The following is a 21,546-nucleotide window of genomic DNA, read 5'->3' on the forward strand; positions in this document are numbered from 1 at the left end:
AACACTTCTAAATTGTGGCACGCTAGTACAGGACTGAGCCCTGATTTTGGTCAACTTGGGATCCCTGCTGCCCCACTTGTCTTTATTGTTCCTTGCATTCTGGGATGGCATCAAGCTGAGTTGGGCAAAGGGAAGACTTGTCTCTTACTGCCTTTACTACTCATCCCTAGGTACCAAGTTAAATGTAAAGGGAGAAACTATAGAAATGAGTCAGAAACAGTTTCAAACTCGAAAGATTTTTTTCAGTCTTTAATGTTGGGACTAAAGCTAGACATTTTGTATGAGGGTGTTAAAATTCGCAATCCAGAAATAAAGGCTTAAATCCTAAAGTAGAAATTAGCTTGCTTTGCAGAAGATTTACTTGGGATGGATTTATATCATGTGCATGAGCTCTGAACCCCAGGGTTTTTACATCTGAGCCTGTTAATTGACACCATTTGAACTACTGTGCATGTGTGTGTGTGTGAGTGTATGTGCAGATATATATATGTGTGGGGGGGGGGGGGGTGAGGGTGTGTATGTATATATTCACTACAGTAGGAGAGCAAGAGCAGAGACAGGGATACTTGCAGAGAATGGAGAAGGCCTTACTTGAAATCAGGATTTTTTTGCCAGGAACTGCTGGCTAGCTCTGAGGTAGCTCTTTATGGGAAGACTAACACATGAGCTGGGCACAGAAGGAAAGAGACTTGGGAGGAACTGGAGGGAAAGGAATAGCATGCATCAGGCTGGAGAGTAAAGTAGTGTCTATGGTGTTACCTGTTGCTGAACCCAGGAATCTGTAATTCAGTCATTTTTCAAAAGTCTCATCTATTATCCCTAAATAAATTTATTATTATTATATGTACGTATTGTAAATCTATTCTAGTAGCTGGCCAGTGCAAAAGATGAAAATCCATCACACTTGCAGATTACTGTTTTGGTCAGGTGGCAGAGGTTTTTATTGATTTAAAGGATCAAACATATGGTAATTTTTCAGGTTTTCTGCTTGTATTATTAAAAGAAAATAGTTAATTCAACTACTTTGTGTTTAAACTGTACTTTTTTGCAGTTCAACATCAGTGTGCCTTCATTTTTCACTGTCCAGCTTGCAGTGGCTGGTTCTGGATTTGTAGGAGTTGTAAGCACATGTTCAGCTAGTGTTACCCAATCTGCTATCCATCCATTTGTTGTGATTAACAGCAGCAATCCTTGCTCTTTGGGATGCAAATAATTCTCCTCAAAATTATTATTTTATCTTATCTTTTCTATTCTATGTCTGTGGAAGGAAGCATGCTAGTGTCTGAACTGTGTTGTGGGATTTGATTTGACAAACAAGAATGCCTCAGTAGAGTTTATATGATACATGTAACAAAATATTCCCTTAAAAGTGATATCTAAAAGATGAACAGTAAGTAGCATGAAGCAGGAAACAGTTTGAGACATTACATTGTAAAATAAAATACTTAGTATCCTCCTAATTAGTGATCCATTCTGTGTTTTTTCTCAAGGAGCAGAAAAACCTTGGCAGAAAAAAACAATACAAAGAACCACCAAAATTGATAATTAGCCGAACATGTCTCATTAGCTAATCAAAGTTTATAGTGTTTCAATAAGTAATTCAAATTAGAGGAAATGTTTCATTTAATTTTCTAGTTTTAACCTGATTATATGCTCTCAAAATTCTGTTAGCACTGGTATTTTAGGTTTGCTTTTAATGACAGAAAATTACTTATTGCTATTATAATGGCTTGGCTAGGACATAGTGCTATAATTTTGAAATAATGGAACTTTGGAAATAATGTGCTACTAGGCAGAGTCATTATTTGATACTTACTAAATCAACCCCTTGAGTTAAAATAGGTCTTTCTTTTATGAATCCTGTGCAATTGAGGGTGTTTCAGGTACAGAGCAGTAGTTTCTTGGTGGAGCTCCTTTTGTCAAACTGAAGGTATAGAGGTCAGTTCAGGAACTAAGGCCCAGTGATTATACATTTCAAGGCTGATTTGCTTTGTTTTGTCACTTTTTCTCTATTAAATATAAGGAGACAGCTTTGCCTGTGTCATCTGCTTTGTGTGGTTTTACTGCTAAATGTTATTGTGAAAAGGGTTATACTTTGTTTCTTAATATTTCAGGAATATTTTCAGTTTTAATAGTCAGCAATCTACACTCCATCTATCCTCTGGATCTCAAGTGTGTATGAATGGCTGGATAATGTCACAATAATTAATTAGAAATTATTATACTGTTTATGTGGCATTGAAATAAAGGATCAGTGTTCAGCATCAGCTAAGACCACAAATGTGCATGTAAAAGCTCTACTAATTGTAAGCTGCATTAATTTATTTATGGAAATGATGTCTGAGTAAAACTTTTCTTGTGTATAGCTGAAAGGTACCTTCAGAGGTAAATTGAATGCTCTAGGATCAAATATACATGAGTTATCTGGCAAATGTTTGGCCAATCTGTTTTTAAAATGCTTAGTAATAGTGATTTCTGCAGCATCCTTATGCAACCAATTGCAGTCTTTCTGTTCTCATCACTAGACTGCTTCCACTTCCCCCAAGACTGACCTAAATCTTTATTTTTGCAAACTAAATACATAAAATATGATTGTTTCTCTGTGTGTGTGAGAAGTAATCAATTTAATGCATGTTCCTACTTCTGCTGGTTTTTTGGTTTTTTTTTGTTGGTTTTTTTTTTTGTTTTGTTTTGTTTTTTTTTTTTTTTTAGAATAAAATAAAAAGGATTTAACTTAGTTTTTCCTCCTAAGTCTTATTTTCTAGCACCTAGAGTTACTGCAGTTGCTCTCCCTTGGACTTGTGCCAGTTCATATATAGTTTACAGACATCTTTATTGATGTCTAATTTCCCATGTTTAACAGAGTGCTCCAGCTGAGCCTTTATGAGTGTAACCAGGGGAGCTATTAGTTGTATACAGAGGGAACACTTATGTCATGTGCCATGTAAATGGCACCCTGTGTAATACCTCCTGGAATGATGCTGCGCCCTCAGCAGTAAAGTATAATGGATACAGTCTGTAGCCTGTAAACCACATGTTAAAACAAAGTCACTGTATTGTGCATTTGCTTTTTCCTCTCTAAGTACAATACTTTGTACTGGACTTCAGCTAATTTTGTCTTGGTATCAGACAATTTCTCTGTTTTACTTGTTTTACTTGTCTGTTTTGAATTATTTCTCTCTGAGCAGTTGTAACATCTACAGTTTAGTGTCATCTACTGCTTGCATAAAAATAAATACATTATTCTATCATTCACAACATTAAAAGCCTGAATAGCACCAATTGCAGGACAGAACCCTGCAGTCTTTTACATTTACTTAAAGTGAATTGAAGACCTGTGTCCCAATAAGCTATTAGAATTGAATTTTTTTTTCAGTGAAGTCAGTGGTATTAATACCATTAAAAATGAAATGAAAAAGGGATCAATTTTATAATAAAGGTGCCAGTTGCTGTGTTATTTTTAACTTTGGCACTAATTTTGTAAACACTCATATACTCTTGCCCCCATTGATGTGAAAGGGACTGATTAGTTGGAGCCAAGTGCTTTGCAGTCAGGGACTAGAACTGTGCTGGAAATAGATTGTGGTGCACAGTGTTTCTTTATCTGTTGTGTTGAAGTGAACATTTACATATTCATTGCATTTGAAACTTTGCAAAAGTCAGCATTTTATTAATTTCTTTCTTAGTGCATAAACTCATAGCAAATATATGTTTGTTCCATTTTAAAATTCCGTGCTGTACAAACTGATACACAATTAACTAACTTGAAAATTAATTTGGGGTATATTTAGCAAACTGTGTGTAATGACAGTGATCTACAGAGTAACATTTCTTCTCTCGTGGTATTTTGAGATCTGTGAAGAGTTAATAACTCAGCCTTTTGTACAGCTGTTGCTGGATGAACATTGGAGGGTCAAAAGAAGTTTTTAGATTCTTACTATACCAAATAACTGGTCATGTCATGAAAGTCCTCTGTGTATAGGAGCACTGGGTTGGAGCTTCAGATGAGTTTTATAGTTTATTTGCTTTGGGATGAGGTAGTACTGCTGTGGTATGAGGTGATTTCAAAGTTTGTGTCTCAAATCTGAAGAACTAATCAAGTATCAGATACTTTGAATCTGTAAGATATAAACTCTGCCAACTGGTAAGATCTTGGTGTGTATAAAAGAGCCTCTATTTGTTACTACAGATAACTTTATAGAAGGAAGCACAGTTCCCACTCCTAAACTTTTTACTATTTTATCAAAAGGAAACCTGATACTCAGTAATTGTCAAAATGTATTTAGCTACAAGCCAAAAGTGATAGAGAGGAACCTTCTCATGAAAGAAAGAATTGCAGAGTTAATGTAGCATAAACAGCAAACAGCTAATCATGTATATATAACAGATACCTGGGTTCTGATAGATAAGCTAAGTAGTTCTGAAAATGTAATATGATTCATCTTAAATATCCTGTTTTTTAATAATGTCACCTCTCTTCACAAAAAATGGTATAAAATTTCACTTTATCCATAAATGTTTAAGTTAAAGTTATTTAACTTTAATGCAGAAGTTGTGTTTATAGTATTCTTCTTAAAATACATACTGGTTTTGCAGAACAGGAGAGCTGAATATGCTCTGTTTTTTTCCAAGCTTAAAAAAATCTACTTTTGAATCACTGTAGCAAATTTTGAGCTACCCATCTGCTGTATCTGCCTTGGTCAGGCATGGTAGGAAAGCTCAGTATTCTAGTTAGGCTAAATTAAGCCATTGACAGGATTGTGGTAGTTCAGTCTTCTGGAGTCTCCATCTTCTTCCAGTGACTGGTAAATACTATGAAGTTTTCTGTTTCCTTTTTTGTCTGAGAACTACTTGGTTAGTCCCAAGAAACTGGTCCTTAAAATGCAGCTCATAAATAGGCAATGGTGCTGTATTTCACTGTCAGAGATCTACTGTTTGGAAGGCTTGTAGTGAATGATTAGAGCAAAGTTTTCATATTTATTTTATCCTAACAAGTTGCAATTGATAATGCCACTCAGCAACAGTTGTTAGGTAGGGGAGATAGGCATGAGGCATTTTCTCAACTTGCATTCCACAGAGATCACAGTTCTATTAATAAAAGCCATACAAGATCTCTCTTAGCTTCTGGATACAATAGAGATTCATTTAGCAATGATAGGAATATTGTATGGCATACCTATTCACCATACCACTTGGTGTAAGGCACCACATTTAGCATTTGTTTTTCATCTGTAGCACGTACACTAATGGTGTAAAAATGCTTAAGATAGTATGAATATTCTTTTTTGAAAATTTAGAAGGGAGAGCTTTTTTGTTGGAGCTCATCACAAATAACTTTGCCTAATATGACAAATGACTGCTAAAGAAGAGTCATGCTTCAAAATAAAGCAAATAGAGCACTTTCTTTGAAGGAAGAAAAAGACACCATGTATTATACAAATACCAGAACATTCTTTTTTGAAGAACATATTCTACCTATTCTAAAGAGGTTTTGCTCAGTTATATGATGCAACTAAATCAACATGGCCAGAGCCCTGACTTATTTGCAGCAACAAAAAGCAAGAGCATCTGTTGCCAAGCATGTTACTTTTAATTCAGATTTTTCATTTTTTACATCCCTTATCTTAATGAATTTCTGAGGCCACAGAATCTTTTAGTGAATATGTGTGCTGGAGCCTGTTTGCATGCTTGCCTCCCTGAAATAAACTGATATAGCCTGTCATGTGGATTTGTTTGGGGGGATTTTTTACTCTTCTGTGTGTGTCAGAACCTCCTTGAAGTCCACCAGTTGCATTTTTTGACTGGTTTCATTCAGGTGTGCCTTCATGAAATGTGTTTTTTTTCTGAGTATTGGCACTGTCACCAACCTAGGTCCCATTTGCTTGCTTGGAGTGTACACTCTAAACTCATATGGAAATGCTCTTCATCAATTGATTTCTGTATTTTTCTGTGTGAAATGAATAGTAAGCTTGTTAAATAATGTAAGTACAAAACTAACATTATGAACTGTGATGTAGCTTAAAAACTGGGGGATTTGAAGGTGCATAGCAATATGACTGAAAGGCAATCGTGTAGCAATCTATCAGCAAGGCTCTAAAGAGAGCTGGTGTTAAAGAAAGTATGTAGTAAACTGCAGTATTGGCTTTGGGAGAGCTCAGTTGTACCATCTGCACTGGTCTTTCTTGCATTGGTGGGGCATAAGGCAACAGGGGAAGACAAAAATAGTGTGCTCCCTGAAGGTGGTGTTCCTTCCCTCAGCCCCTGGATGCCTATGGCCAGGGTTTTGCTATTCACATTCCTCCCTTGTAGGGAATGTTCTCAAACATTCGCAATGCAGGCAAGCAGCGAGTGAACTTCTGCCAGTTAGATGCTGGTGGCTTGGGGGGAATTGCATAGCATGCCTAAGGACTGAGCTCTGCTCATGACTGCAGCAATGCTGGCAGCTTGGCCATAAATCCTTTGTGGCATGCTGCATCTGTTGCACTACTGGGTGTTACTCTGCCATGTCTGGAGTCTTTCTGGCAATGGATATGGTCTCTCTTTATGGCTGTTCTTTTACTATAATTGACTGAAGATACTCTCTGAGGTGCTCTTTTCCACTCTTATGCTGACTACTGGTTTTATGCCTGTGTCTGTCTTTCTGTCAGAATCTTAAGCTCAGGCCTGCTTGCTAACTGATTTGCTTAGGTTCCACCGCATGGCTTCTGTGATTTAGTTTAGTTTACATATCAGCAAGTATTCTGTGTCTCTTCTGCCTTGTCCGCATGAAGAGTCTAACAGGTACACATATTAAACAAGCAAGAAATGTAATAAATGTGTCATATTTGCTCCATATTTGACTTCTGGGAGGCCTGAGACAAAGCCTTTGTCATATCAGAAATTTAAACCTTTTTCCAACCTCCAGTTATGATTCCCAGCATCCAAGGACACAAGGTGTAGCAACTGTAGAAATCTCAGGAGAAGAGGTAGAAAATTACTAGCCAGCCAGCCATACTGTTGCTAATATCATCATCATCATCATCATCATCATCATCATCATCATCATCATCATCATCTTCTATTACCACTACTACTACACTACTAGTACTGATTTGGATTCCCAGCTAAGAGGCAGTGATGAGATTGTATTAAGAGTATGTAATAGACTTTTTTAGTTCTTATAATGGTATAAAGAAATGTTGTTTTATGCTTAAGTAACTAGTGATCATTCAAACATTACCTACCTATCTGTTGGTGTTTGTCAAGAGGACTGGTTGGTGACCTGGATAATGCCTAAGCTTCTGATTGCTTGCTAATAACTTATATCACCATCATACTTGCCATGAGGTATGGCCTGATACAAGAATCTAATTAACAAACAAATAAAAAGTTGTTCCCAGCCTTTCTTTGTTCTGCTCCTAGAGCTTTAATCCCTGTATTTTTATGGTGCATTTTTGTTCCTTGGCATTGAGCTGGCACTGCTGACTTTAACAGTGGCACCACTGTGGTCTTGTAGGATGCTGTTTTTGTCAGTAACCACAGTTTCTCAATCCTTCCTAAAATTTGCTTCATATTGGCATCTCCTCCAGGGAGGAATGTTCAAAATTTCTTCTGGTTTGTTTTTGGCAATATCAAGTAACAGGCCACTCCTGGGGGTTGGCACTGAGCCACAGGGAGCCTGTCTGTCATTTCAGCTTCATGGTTGCAGGGTGTGGATCACATAAGCAGGAAGAGTCAGTTTCTAGTCCTGTTCCAGAATTTAGTGTGGCAGGTTCCATGCAGTCACTGTGACTCCATAATAATCCTGGTCATGAAAACAGAGTAACCTGAAAGTACAGAACAGTTTGGGAAGCAAGGAGGCTCATTGGCTTGCTGGTTTGAGATGGTTGTACTCAAAATAATAATCTGTGACATTTGCAAATGGTGCAATTTTGTGCAATTTTTCCTAGGATGAATTATTGTTGCAGAAATTTGGACTGTATTACATTGGACTGCGTTGTGTATTGAAAGATCAAGGGAGTTTTGGGTATTGTTGGTTTTATTAGCACTTTTTTTGTGTGTTACCACAATTGTATCTGTGTTGCCTTAAAAATAGTCTTGAAAATAGAATTAGTTCCCTGCTAAAAGGGAGGAAAAAAAATTTACTTCTCTGTTCATTCTGTTAAGAGCTGCTGCCCCTTTAAACTGAGAGCTATGTGTAGATATGGAAATGTTGAAACTTTACTGACATTTCCTTTTACAAAAATCTGGAATAAAAAGATTTTTAAAGTTTCCTTTAGCACTTCTTTCCCTGGGTTATAAATGTGAACAGAACTAATTATTAATGAAATGTAAAATAGTGCTTTATTTAAAGCTTGTTACTAAATTGGATCAGAATTCCAAATCCATTTTTACTGTCAGACTGTAGCATCTGCCCCTTCCCCTGGCTGCTTTTTTGAAGCTTCCATGAGTTTCTGTAATCTAAATGCTGTCTCTAATTGCTTGTTTTTCAAGTCAGGAAGAATAATGGTCAACTGTATTTTTATATGTTTGGACACCCAGTTAGACTTCTGTTAAAGGTTTTCTGGAAGGTTTTGGAAGTGTTTTAATGTCTTCTATAGAGAAAAATATGAAGAACAGACTCTCAGGACTAAGCCTAAGTAGTTTTGAATGTTAATAGTTGTATTATCTAATGAAATTGAAAGATACTGATTTTTATTCTGTGGCTAATGGAGTCCAGGGCATAGACAGTTGATGTGAGAAAGATCACATAGCAATTCCATTTCAGAGGTGGAAGTGAAATAATGTGGTCTTCAGCCAGGTTTTAACCATGTCCATTTCCTCATCTCAAGTATATTTTTAAAGTAATTTCAGGCAATCTTTGATGCTGTTTTATTTTTTGGGTTTTTTGTTTGTTTGGTTTTTTGTTTGGTTTTTTTTTTGTTTTGTTTTGTTTTGTTTTGTTCTAAATCTTGTATTTGTGAACTCTTTTAATAAGACTTTTTAATGGTTTTTGCCTGGAGGTTGAATGTTTGGGCCTAGCAGAATTTAGTGAAAAGTTCCTTCAAGAATTCTCAACTGGATAAGCTTTGCCTTCTTTAAAACACAAAAATGTGTATTTTTTAATGTCTTCCAAAGTATTCAAAGCAACTCAGTGAGTTACCCAAAGTGTCTCTGGAATATCTGTGTGCCATAGAGATTCTTTTCCTATCAGCCATGCTTTGAAGGGGGAGGGTTTTGGGGGTGTTCCCGCTGCATTGGCAGCTCAGTGCTTGCTGTGCAGTTGTCTGCACCAGGGAGCAGGTGATGGATGCTGACTCCTGTGGGGCCATGGCAGCTGTCTGTGTACCTGCTGCTTTCCTTGCTCCTGTCACTCACCCTCTCAGGCTGGTGAGAGAGAGCAGAGGCTGCAATAAATGTGGAAAGCATTTGTATGAAGTACTTCCAATTTTGTACCACTCCTGTAGAAAGACACAGATTCATTCTCAGCTGACAACCTCACCCACAGAACTCCTACCAAAAAATGTAGATTTTTTTCTTGCCAGACCACTGTCAATTCCTGCTCTGCAGTCCCAGATGCTTTGATTGATTCTGATCCTCACCACCTTCTCATGAGAGTCCTGGCATTCCATTCCAAATGGAAATTTAAAACTGAGATGAGCCTCAGAACCATGGCAAGTGCAAAACGTGTCAGTGTTTATTTCTCACAGGAGGATAATGCTGGTATGTTCCTGCACAGGCACATGTGTTCCTGTACAGGCACATACATCCCTAGTATGCCCTCCTGTTAATTCCTCTTCCAGTATTTATTTACTTGGAAGAAAGCACTACAAAGTAACACATAATTCTAGTATTAATGTGATATATTTATAATGTCCCATTTATAACGAGACCTTTTGTGAAAGCTCTGTTTCAGATTTACATGCAGAGTCTGGTTGCTGGATGTGTTGAAGTGTTTATTTCAGTCTGGGAGATATTCTGATTCATTCAGCTAGATGAAACCCGAGGAAAACACTTGTCTGAAAGCAGCCTAATGTCTATGAGATTGCTGTTTTGTTCTGCCTTGTGAGAAGAGCAGTAGCCCACCTGCTTCTGTTCTGTAAAAGGTGTAGCACTATTACAAGTAAGACAGTTCTCCTGTGCTGTAATTTCAAGGTGAAATTTGCAGCTGCTCCTTCTTCTTCCCCTCACCCTATCTAGCTGTAATCTTCCCTCTCATTTTCTCCTAAAGAAAACCAGGAGGGATATAGAAAATTTCATTAAATATCTGAGCATTATATCTGAGCAGAATTTAGTGATTAAGTGATTAAGTTTTGTCAGGTACCTGTAAAGAGTAGTATTATGTGGACCTCATTAATGTTGATTTGCTTGTTAAAAATTTTCAAGTGGCTAGTTTATATATCTGTAGAAAAGCATAATGAGGAAATACTACAAAGAAATGCCAGGGAGGTAAAGGTGACATTTTAACATGTTACTATTACAGAGAAATCACTGTCTTGAACAATGATTGAATTTTATCATGGATTGCTTCTCTCTGCAGATTTCTGTTGTATAGTATCAGTCTGATACATAGGAATTAACTAAAAATTCTAGCACTCTTTGGTTGGTTTTGTTACTATTTTTAAAAAATATTGATCTGTGCTTCTTCTGGCAAGACTACAGCCTTACTTTCATAACAGGATCAGACTTTCGAAAGAATTATTTTTTTTAGTCAAAACATACTTTTATTCAGGACTTAGTTTCTGTTTGCATTTTTAGGATATTTTGCCCCCTATTTATAAAGAAAAGAAAACAAACAAGAAACAAACCACAGAAAACCAGGGGTGTTTCATAGTTTCATGGATTCTCCTGAATTCTAAAGTCACTCTTATCTGCACATTACATATGAGTAAAACCTGATGCAGTAATAATTGTTGTTACTATTATTAAAAAAATTTCCATTCTCATAAAATAGTTTTGGTTTTCTGTTTTAAGCTGCTTGGTATTAAAGCAGCAAAACATTTTAATTCTTATGCTTTAAGAATCTGTTTATTTTTTATGTTAAATGATTAAAAAATTAACACCTTCTTTCCATTTAAATCATGTAAATAGTTAAGACTCATGCTGTAGCTAAGCTGATTCTTTCTCTGTTTTAAAAATAGAAAATGCTAGAGCAGTCCTTCCCTTCCCCCACTCTGTAGTCACTAGTCCAAGCTAGTAAATGTTACTGAATGGATTTCAGTGTTGTAGCCATTCTACAGTAAGTACAGCAAGATCCTCCGTGGAGAAGGGAAAGGAGGAAAAAAGGTAGTAGAAATCATTTGTGGATGTTCGTCAGACCAGAGTACCTGCACCAATGACAGACAGGCTTTCCTCCAGGAACAAATCATGACAACAAGCACTGCTGTTCAGAGGAGCCAGAATCTCCCCAAAAGACGCCTAGAAAGTGTAGGGGAGTGTCCTGCCAAACGGAAGGCTGGCTGGGGTATTCTGACCAGCCAAGGTTAGTATAGCAGCCATTTCAGAAACCGGGTGCTGAAACGTGCTCAGCTGACCCAATTTATGGTGGTCTGGCTATAAAACTGCATTTTGGGGCTTGTTTTCCTAGCTGTAATGTAAATGCATGCTTTTGTTAGTGGCACTTTATTGTCTTGCATGGGTTAACAGAAGGGTACTGAGGCTATTTTCAATCTTTCTGCTCTCTTATCAGCTGATCTAAAATACCATTTCTTGTTTATCTGCCCTGTTTGTTTTGTGCAAGTGTTTAAGGCTTGACTTACCCTGACTTTTGCTGTCCTGTCACAAGGTAACTGGATACTGAAGGTTAATTATTTACTATGGGGAACAGGGAATGAAAGGAGGGGGAGGAGTAAACTTTACATATAACTTTATGTGTAAGAAGTCTCTAGATAGCTGGAATAGGAGGCAACAGAGGAACATAGGTGGCAGAATTATTGTCCTGTACTAAGATACTAAGGACAAATATATAATTGTAAGGCTTTGCATACAGAAGTACTTAGGAAGTGTTTAAGTTGCTGAACACTGACATTTTCAGCAATGAGGAATGAACTCTGTTAGAAGTGTTTAGGACTCCTGCCTGTGCCATATTTTCCTGTATTTTTTTCATAGTCCAAATGTATATAAAAAGGAGTTTTGAATAATTGCAAGAGTCTTAAGAGGATTTTTTTTAAGAGTGATCATAATTCTATTTGATGTTGGTTATATCATAAAGTTTAGAGTGAAACTAAAAAAGAAATTAAGGAAGTCAAACTTGAAATTCATGATAATATGATATAAAATTAAAAACTGGAAATGTTAAAACAGTCAATGACAGGAGTAGACAGGAGCCAGTTCATGTGTTGTGCATAAAGGAACTGTGAATCTACCATGTAAAATATAGCTCTCTGTTATAGAAATCATAGTTATTCTTAAAATGCCTTTGATGATTTCCAATATTGACAGTTTTAGAACTAAGCAATATTCAAGAATTTAAGCACCATTTTCTTTATCTTCCAATTAACCATTTGAATGCAATGATACTGTATGGTTGTGTTTATTCATCAGTTTTAATATGCAGAGCATCATTTGCCCTCATATTTTTCACTGTTTGGGCTAAGATTTCCTGACCTAAAGAAAATTTTACGTATGTTCATTTTGGCTCCTTAGGTCAGTGGTTTCCAAAACCGTGGACAATATCCCTCAGCTGAAAAGAAGTTTCACAAGAGTTTATCAGTGTTAGTCCTAGCCACTCCATTGTATGGTTGAAGGTTAGGCTCTCTTGCTACTCTTACAAAGAAAAAGCCACAATTAGTCTAGTTTTGAAATTCTCAGAATCTGAGTAACATATGGAAACTAAAATTTTCTGAAGAATCCATTTTAACGGGGTCTAGCTACTTAGAGCCTCTTGGTGATTGCCATACTGGGAATATAGATTTATTGATAGACATCCTGAAGTACTGAGAGACTTCTGCTGCACTTAAGGCTCCTGATTGTTGCAGTTCACTTGATTAACAAGTATACTTTTTATCAAGCCTGAAGGATGCTTTTTTCCCCTTCCTCTCTGTTTCATCCATGGAGGCATCCAGACTGACTTGGCTCTGCAGGCACCCTTGCAGAGCAAAGGAAGAGAAAGTCATACTGCAATGCAGTCTGTAATTAAACAGGCAGATTGGAAAATGGACTGAAAGTGATGCAGAGAGTGGAATATATCATAAGATTTGCATAGAGCCAAAAATGGGAAAAAGTCTTCAGCCTACTGGTTTGAGTGGCCACAACTCCGAAGTGTCGTGGATGTGACAGAAATCACTCACTGGGCCCAGCTTTGCTGCACAATTGCTTGCTGTTTATAAGGCTTGGGATTAGAGCCTGTGCTGCATTCACTCTCAGGGAGGCTGGGAAAATGCAGTGAATTCTCAGCACAGTTTGGGAAAAATTGTTTGTACTCTGGCTTAAGGCTGAGACTGTGTCTGAGGAGCAAAATTATTCCAGACTTAAATCTTCAGAGTCTGAACTCAGCTCAGAATATCCATATGCCTTTTCTGTCACCTTCTAGTTGGGAAGGGGACTGAAAAAACTCTTACTTTGTTTTAGTGACTTGTCAGGCAAATAATAATAGCCAAGGAATATTACCAGCTGCTCCTTCTACTCAAGTCAAATCTGATGTGGATCTAATAAATTACTGAATTTGAAGATTTATGTGATTTTACATCTTGGCATTCTAGGTAGGGCACACAGACTTTGCAAGCTACTTTAGGTTAGAAAAATATCCAGATGCTTCAAGAAGATGGAAAAAACAACTTGTGCCTGAGCAATGAACATGGAGCTGTGGCTGTGCTTTCATGTGACACGAGAAGGGGCCTGACACGCTCCTTCCCACATGTGCAAGGCCAAGCAGTGACTGCTTGGTTATTATCTAAATCATGGTTACTATTATCTAAAGCTGAAATTTCAGAAGCTCAGAGCTCTCATAACCATAATTAAACTGTGCTTTCAGTGTACACTGTAATATATAAGAAATCAGAAAAAAAATAAGCTATAATGCAAGCATCAAAAGTCTGTCTTTTAGTTCTGTAGTTTTAAGATAGTATGAATGGATGATGTTCTGATATTGGTTCAGCAGGGGAGTTGAAGTGTTCTTTTATTTCTGGGACAATACAATGAAAAAGGCAGTAGAAAATTAACAATGTTACAGTGAATTTATAGTTTGGATGACATGTCTTAAAGAGATCCTGCTAGATACGGAGATAGAAAAAATTTTGAATATTAATTTACTCACTGAATGCAACACAGGAATGGTAAAACTAATGTGCAGTCATGTGGTGCAGGTGCATTAGAGACAGAACTGCTTGGGAAAGTAGATTTGCTTTGTATGGGTTTTAGGAGTAGGAAATTGTTAGCATTTACACTTGGTATGAAGTCCCCAAATTGTGGAAGTCTCCATTATGAGAAGCATTGGAAAGTATACTGGTTTGAACCAATCAAGTTTTCATTGTTTGTATGCATATATATATATATGCATGCATATATGTATACATACATTTAGTTGTATAGTTAGAGAATGTTCAGATTATTTGAAATATTGAAATTATGTGTTAATGCCACTTGAATTACATCTTCTCTTTCAGACATTTTTTATAATCTCTGGCCTAAATGCTCATAATTCTCTTGGGGTGCTTCAGTGTTGACTGTTTAAACTTCATTTATTTTTAAAAAAACTGGCTTCTATTTTTCTGGTCATATCAAATCATCATAGATATATTTCTTAAAGTTTAAATCTTTCGTTTAAGATTTTTTTTCAATAGTTTCCAACATCAAGTATCAATTAAGTAGTTGACATGCTTCTTTATCCTACAAGGGATTTAGACAAATGAGTAATTTTGTAGTGCCACAATAAAAATCTGTTAGAATGTAATTAGATACACAAAATATCAGACACTTTCAACGACTGGAGTGGAGTGATTCTGTTGATCTTGGGACTCTGATGTTGCAGAGTTTTTCTCTTTAGTTATTGATCCTGTCTGTTGCTTCAGTTGCCAGAAGCTGAAGCACTCAGAATACATCTTGAGAAATAAAAGGTAACAGTGCTTGTGTTAATACATAGCATTTGTTGGTATTGCAGAAATATATACTAGCTGCAATGCTTTCCAAATGCTCTGTGTTTCTCATCTCCCAGTGGTGAGCTGTGTCAGGCTTCTATTTTCAGTTCTTCTTTGATGATAGTGCTTCTTCTGACAACTTGTTCTATTCAGCCATAGAGAAGTAATTTTTTTAAGTGCTGAACTCTGGTATAAATATTCTCCCAATGGAGTCAGCAAGAAGAATTTCATTCATTGCAGTCCTCCTTTTGAAAATCTAACCTTTAATGTACTTCTTATACTGAGTTGGGGGTTGTTGTTTTGTTGCTTTTTTAGGATTTTTTTTGAGACAACAAAAATTTTCAGAAATAAGTACAGAAGGAACGAGATGACTGGAAGTAAAGACTGTTGTGAAAATATTTTTACTTAGTATTTTACTACTATGATTAAATTGCAGGAATGACTTATAGATAATTGCAGGTAGATGTAAAGGAGTGAAGTCTGTAGGGCAATTTGAAGAAAAGAACGTTAGTGACTTAGAAATGAATCAAAGTAAAAATTGCAAATCCCTATTTTTGGACATTTTCCCTGCTGAGAATAACTATCAACGCCCCAATTCAAAGACCAAAGAATATTTTAGAACATAATTGAAGGAATAGTGAACTACTGAAAGAAAATTGCAGTTCAGGTACAGCTCAAACAGTATTTGAAAACATGGTCAGAATATCTTCACTTTTCTTTTCTAGATGTATTGTGAGTAAGTAGTAAAATAACATAAGGACATTTGGCAGTGCTTCCCTTAAAATCTATGTACTGATACCAATTTTTGAGGATAGAAAACTGTATCTCTTTGCATGAAGTTAAAAAAGAAGGAGTTTGTCCTGCAGTTTATTCTGTCAAGGTTCTTTGGTTTCACTGTGAATTTCTCTTGTGTTGAAATTCCAGTTAATCTGTCTTGGAAAGCCAATGCACAGATACTGGCCCTTTGAGAAGTTATGTTAAAGAAAGAAATGTGAAAAACTGACAAAAAAGGGCAGCAGTCCTTTACCATAAGAAACTGAGAACTTGTACACAGTCATATATTCAAAGCTGTGTTTACTGAAGGATGAAAATTCGTATTACAGGGAACTTCTATTTTCCAAACATGGAGTATTTTAAGAATAGGTTCAACTAGCAAGAGCAGGGCTTTCTTATTATTATTTTAATTTTATTTATTTTCCAGATTGAAAGAAATGAGTAGGATTTATAATTGCAATTGGCTGGAAGTGCCATGGGGAGATGGAGATTTAGGTATTGTATAATAATTTTTTTTTTTTTTTAACTTTACCTGTTAATGCAGTGAATATATTTAGTCTTTCTTGTTAATGCTTACAAAGCAATGATGCTTTGTAATAGTTTGCCCTTCTGGTAAACTATGCATCAGAGAACTTGTAGCTAATGTGGCTTCTGTATATAGTTAGAGATAATTCTTATTCAGCATCGTCAGAGACAATATCATTAGGGAATTAGTGCATTATGAATTTTGGAATAGACTATGTTTGCTAATACTGCTGTTACAAATAGTGAATGAAAGTGTATCTGTTTATATTTTTGCTAATGACTTCAAAGTGAGAGAAATTGTAGTTTGTAGATTAACAGAGGGCAGTAATCTAGGCAAATAACTTAACAACACCTTAGATATTTATTTATGGTAAATATTTATGTTGAACATATTCTTCTCTCTGTGGTATTTAATGATGAATTGCTATGTATATCAACAAATCAATTGGAATATGAATTTTCTTTTTCCAAACTTGGTTGGAACAAAAGAATTCTGCAACATTTTTCTTTTAGATTTTATTTGTAGTAGCGATGATACAAATATTTTGCATTTTATGGATTTATCAGAAACAGCTGGCTGCTGAATGTCTCTGCCTGAAGATAGGGATGTAAGGTGGGTCGAGGTGCAAACCAGAGCTTAACAACAGGATCTGGCATCATTTGGTTATCAAATGTCACTGCTCAGATCATACCTGCATCTTTGTTTTGTTTATTCATGGCTACAACAATGTCTGAAATGTGAGTGTATTTAATGGACATAAAAGCTTCATAACTCTTACAATTTTATAAGATGTTTTTTTCATATAATTAGTTAAGTTTTTTTTCTTTCTCTCCATTGAGTAGGATAAACTGTCAAAAAAGAGACATTCTCATCTCTAGAGACAGGGGGACAAAATACCAAAAGCAAGCTCTAAATACAGATTTAAATTTGAGGAATTTTTTGCACAACCAGCAGGAGAAATTAATGAATCTAATTAATTTAAATTAGAAGAACTCGAGTGCTCATTCAGATACTACTGCAGAAGAAGAAAAACATTGATCAAAATATTCATAGTGATTACTCATATCCAAACCATAGTATAATAAATCTATCTGAGCTTATTGGTATGATGGAAAAAAATACTGATGATTTGTCAAAAGTGGATCACTTGAAGGTTTCTGAGCTCAATTTTTAAAAAATGTATAGTAGCCCTTAAAATCCCAGTCACTTTGTGTGTGGTTTTCTTAAGTTTTCTTTTTGTTTGTCGTAGAGTTTTGTTTTTGTTTGTTTGTTTGTTATGGTTTTTTTTTTTTGGGGGGGGGGTTGGTTTGTTTTGTTTGATTTGGTTTGGTTTCTTTGTTTTGTTTTTTTAAAATTTTAACTGTCAATAAGAATTTCAAAACATTACATTATATAAACCTGAATTAAAAAGTACAGGGAATAATGTGTGTGCATGTCTATGCACATGCACACAGAGATGACCAGAGCTTAGTGGAAATAATTCTGACAGAGTATTGGAAGCTGGATCTTGCCAATCAACCATCTACTGCCATAGATGAAAGAGTTCAAGGAGCTTTACACATACAGGATGCTCTGACAGAATAGAAATCTCACTGCTTTTTTAAAATGAAGTTTATAAAACCTTACTCTCATATTTTAAAAGTTCTGTGATCAACTTTATGTAGTTTTGTGATAATCTAAATAATCATCTTTGTTTTTGATATCAGTAGTATTTGGTAGTGCTGAGTCACAAAGTGCACTATGTTCTCCAAGGTGCAGTCAAATGTCTGTTTTAAGTTTCAGTCTCTTTAACATCAGTAGGAAAATGGAGGTTTTATCTACATTTTCCTATCGTGTGCTATTTCATATATTTTTGACTAGGCTCTAAATTCTTTTCAGATTGAGCAGCCTTGATCTTTTCATCATTCTTGGTGTGGTTTGTTTGTAGTAAGCAAAAGTGTACTTTCTGAGACAGGCTAGTGGACAGAAGGAGTCCAATGGAAACAGAAAGAGGGTCTATTTCTGGGTGTAGTTATCTTAGAGCTTAGGCTGATGACTGCCAGTGATTGAGCAACAGCCTTCCCGTGTCAGATTCACTGTGTTGTCAGTAAATGCAGTTGCTGGCTCTGTAGGCACTCCCTGTCCATGCCAGAGTCAGACCTGCACACATGGAAGAGTCATCTGCCAGTGTTGCCAGTTCATCATTCCAGGCTAATTCTCTATGTTTCTTCAGGAATTTTGGGCAGCTAGATATAACTCACTGATTTGTATTAGTATTTTACAGCTCTAGCTATTTCTTTCTTAGAGGAATAAATACTGTTAATTCATAATAATTTTGAAGATGTTTCTTCCTTGCACAGCCTCTCAGAAGTGATTTTTCAAAATTCCTGCCATAAATTGGTATCAGCTCTGCCTGCAGCCTTGGCTGGCTAGAAGGGACCTGTCAGTGTGCAGTGCTCTAGAGAAAAGGGCAGGTCCTTCAGCAAAAGCTGCAGGATGTCTCTGGATGCTGGGTTGGGAGTTATGGAGGGTAATGTCTTTGAACACAGGGTTGTTGTTGGGTTACTACTTTTTGCCACCTTTCTCTTTTAGGGATGATGAATAAATGAAAATAAGAGCCAAACCTTTACAGTCAACATATCTAATTATTTTTAGGCCTAATAGTTTATGGAACGAGAATGTAGACTTTATATGTTATTTCTACTATAGTAATTTTTTTACTGAGATTCTCACTGTATTTCTCTCACTTATGTAGTAACTTCAAATTAATCTCACCATACATAAAGATTACCACATCACTTTTCATGTACACCAGCTTCTTTGTGACTTCTTCAGGCAGCTCTGTGACTGGTTTAAATTCAAATAATGCCTATATTCCAGCTATAAAGTTTTATGATGTGTATTAAAAATGAACAATACAAAAATAGAAGGAGAATATGGTAATTAATGAATTTATTAAGTCAAATTACTGATATCAATTTCTCAATATATTGTTCTGTGGACCACATAATGATTTATTAGAGATGTCTGCAGTTTATAATTGTTTTTATTATTTATTGTTTAGAAACCAATCATTTGAGTCTCTAAAGAGGAAAAATTAATTTCATATTACTTGAATTGACTTCATATTGACGTCATATTTTCTGCTTTACTTTGTGCATTCCAAACCCTTTCTAATTCAAATGGCTTATTCAATAAATGTTCTTATTGTACAGGATCTTGGGCAGATCGCTCACCTCTGCATGAGGCAGCCAGTCAAGGACGTCTTCTTTCTCTGAAGACTTTGTTGTCACAGGTGAAGGCTCTGTTTTTACAATTGCTTTCATTTTTAATGTTATTTCATTTCTCAGTGGAGATTATTACTGCAGATTTATTATGCTTTGTTTTGCTTTTTTCACATGAATTTGTTAGAGCAAAACATACTTAGGAATTTGTCATATTATAAGATATAACATATATTAAATTATTTCCTCTGTATGTTTTACCCCCCCCCCCGCCCCAAAAAAAAACCCAATCAAACCCCCCACAATTATATCTCAATTTATGTCAGTCTTCCCCTTTTGCATGGGATAAATCTACAAAGTTTCACTGCTTTAAGCCTTTGGGTAAATAGAGCCAGTCAGGAAGATACTAGTTAACAGGAAAAATCACTGAAAGATTCTGGGTTTGCACTGTTGTCATTTAAAAAATAATTGCTAATATCAAAGGGAGAGACTGTAAATGCTAAATTTTGATAATAGAATATTGTTCTGTTAGTTAATTCAATATTGAAAAGATATACTATAGAATATATTTGATGAAAGTCAGTAGATAAAATTCTTAGTTCTTAAGAATCAAACAAAACCTACTGCAAAAAAATTTAGAGGGCTTGGTGATTTTATCAATCCAGTAAGTGTTTCCTTGCTAAAATTCACAGCTTTGGATATTTCAGACCTTAATTCACAGTGTGATAGAATCACAAGAGAGTTTAGATTCAGTTTCTGTGGGGTTTTAAAGATCACCAAGAAAGGAGATGCACCATCCTTTCCCTCATCTGTTTCAGGGTTTCACTGTCCCCCAGTTAGTTTTGGTTTTTTTTTTTTTCCACATAGCTGCTTGGAACTTGCCATGTTCTTACTTGGGTTGGTTGGCTTTTGCTCTCTCACTGTGCCTCTAAACAGTCTACATATTTTATGCCTATTTCTGATTTTAAAAAAGTGCTTGCTGAGGATTGATTTATTCCAAGCTGAGTTTTAGGCCTATTTATGGTGTTGTAAACTATTTATTTGAACAGTAGTGTGAGGAAATGACTCTTAATAGGTTTTGTATGATGTTTAAATACCATTCACATCTATTTTAGGGGTACAATGTAGACACACTAACAATTGACCAGGTAACTCCACTCCATGAAGCCTGCCTGGGAGATCATGTAGGATGTGCAAGAATCCTCCTTGAATCTGGAGCAAATGTAAGGCTTTGGTTTGGCTTTCTTTTATATGAAGTCCAATTCTAACCTTGGCTTAACTGAGAAGGATATATTCCTTGATTTTAATGTAATTGGTCTCATCCTATTGACTGTCTTCAACTCATGTAATTACAGCTGCCATGTGAATGCTAGCAAATGAGAGTATGGGCAGCCACTGAGACAGTCATGAGTCAATCTGGTGTGAACCTGTTAACACTATTCATTATGATATTCTTCTAAAATATGGAATGTACTGGGTTCCTCTTGCTTTCAGTGGCTTTCAAGAGACTGTGCTTTTAATCTTCACAGTGTCTGCTGTCACAATGCACATGCTCTTAAAATTCTTTAGTCTGAGTAGAAAAACACACCGTCTTTTGTCTGTACTCCTGACACAGGCTGTCTTATCCTTTATCCCAAAATGAAAATGGGACTGTACAGATCACTTTCACTGCAATGTCTGCTGATATCAGAGTTTAACTGCATCACTTCCCAAATCTCTTTATCTTTGTAATGGAAATATTTATTGTTCTTAAAATTCAGTTTTCAGAAGCACGTGGAATATTTCTGTGTTATTATAGAAAAAGAAAAAAAGATACATAGATATTTCCAAAACCAATTGCTCCCTACTTCACGTAGCACAAGGATTCTAAAGATACAAGTCTATAAGAAAAAAAATTAATTTTCCCATATGGTAAAATTTTATTATTTTTAGTTGTTTTGGTGGGTGTGGGAGTTGCATGAAAGAAGATAGGCCAGAGTCCTGGAAGGAGCCTTCTCCTCATACCTGTGCT

At 36.0% G+C, this 21,546-nt stretch overlaps 2 protein-coding genes across 4 annotated transcripts in view; one reads left to right on the forward strand and one right to left on the reverse strand.

Annotated features, from left to right (window-relative positions):
- The window catches only part of ASB5 (ankyrin repeat and SOCS box containing 5), a 29,908-nt gene that overhangs the window by 1,046 nt on the left and 7,316 nt on the right, over window positions 1-21,546 (forward strand). For 2 of the 3 annotated variants that reach the window (XM_079305681.1, XM_079305679.1), the window contains exons 2-3: window positions 19,527-19,606; window positions 20,651-20,758. In XM_079305681.1, the coding sequence (XP_079161807.1) occupies window positions 19,527-19,606; window positions 20,651-20,758 (188 nt within the window). Of the gene's footprint in view, window positions 1-11,377; window positions 11,441-16,233; window positions 16,302-19,526; window positions 19,607-20,650; window positions 20,759-21,546 lie in introns of those variants that run through there. The other variant, XM_079305680.1, reaches the window with a different exon arrangement.
- WDR17 (WD repeat domain 17) overlaps window positions 9,293-21,546 on the reverse strand; it is a 75,707-nt gene continuing 63,453 nt past the window's right edge. The window contains exon 30 of the mRNA XM_079305676.1: window positions 9,293-9,365. The gene's annotated coding sequence lies outside the window, so the exon portion shown is untranslated. The remainder of the gene's footprint in view (window positions 9,366-21,546) is intronic.

The sequence above is a fragment of the Erithacus rubecula genome (assembly GCF_903797595.1).
Source record: "Erithacus rubecula genome assembly, chromosome: 5".
NCBI lineage: Eukaryota > Metazoa > Chordata > Aves > Passeriformes > Muscicapidae > Erithacus > Erithacus rubecula.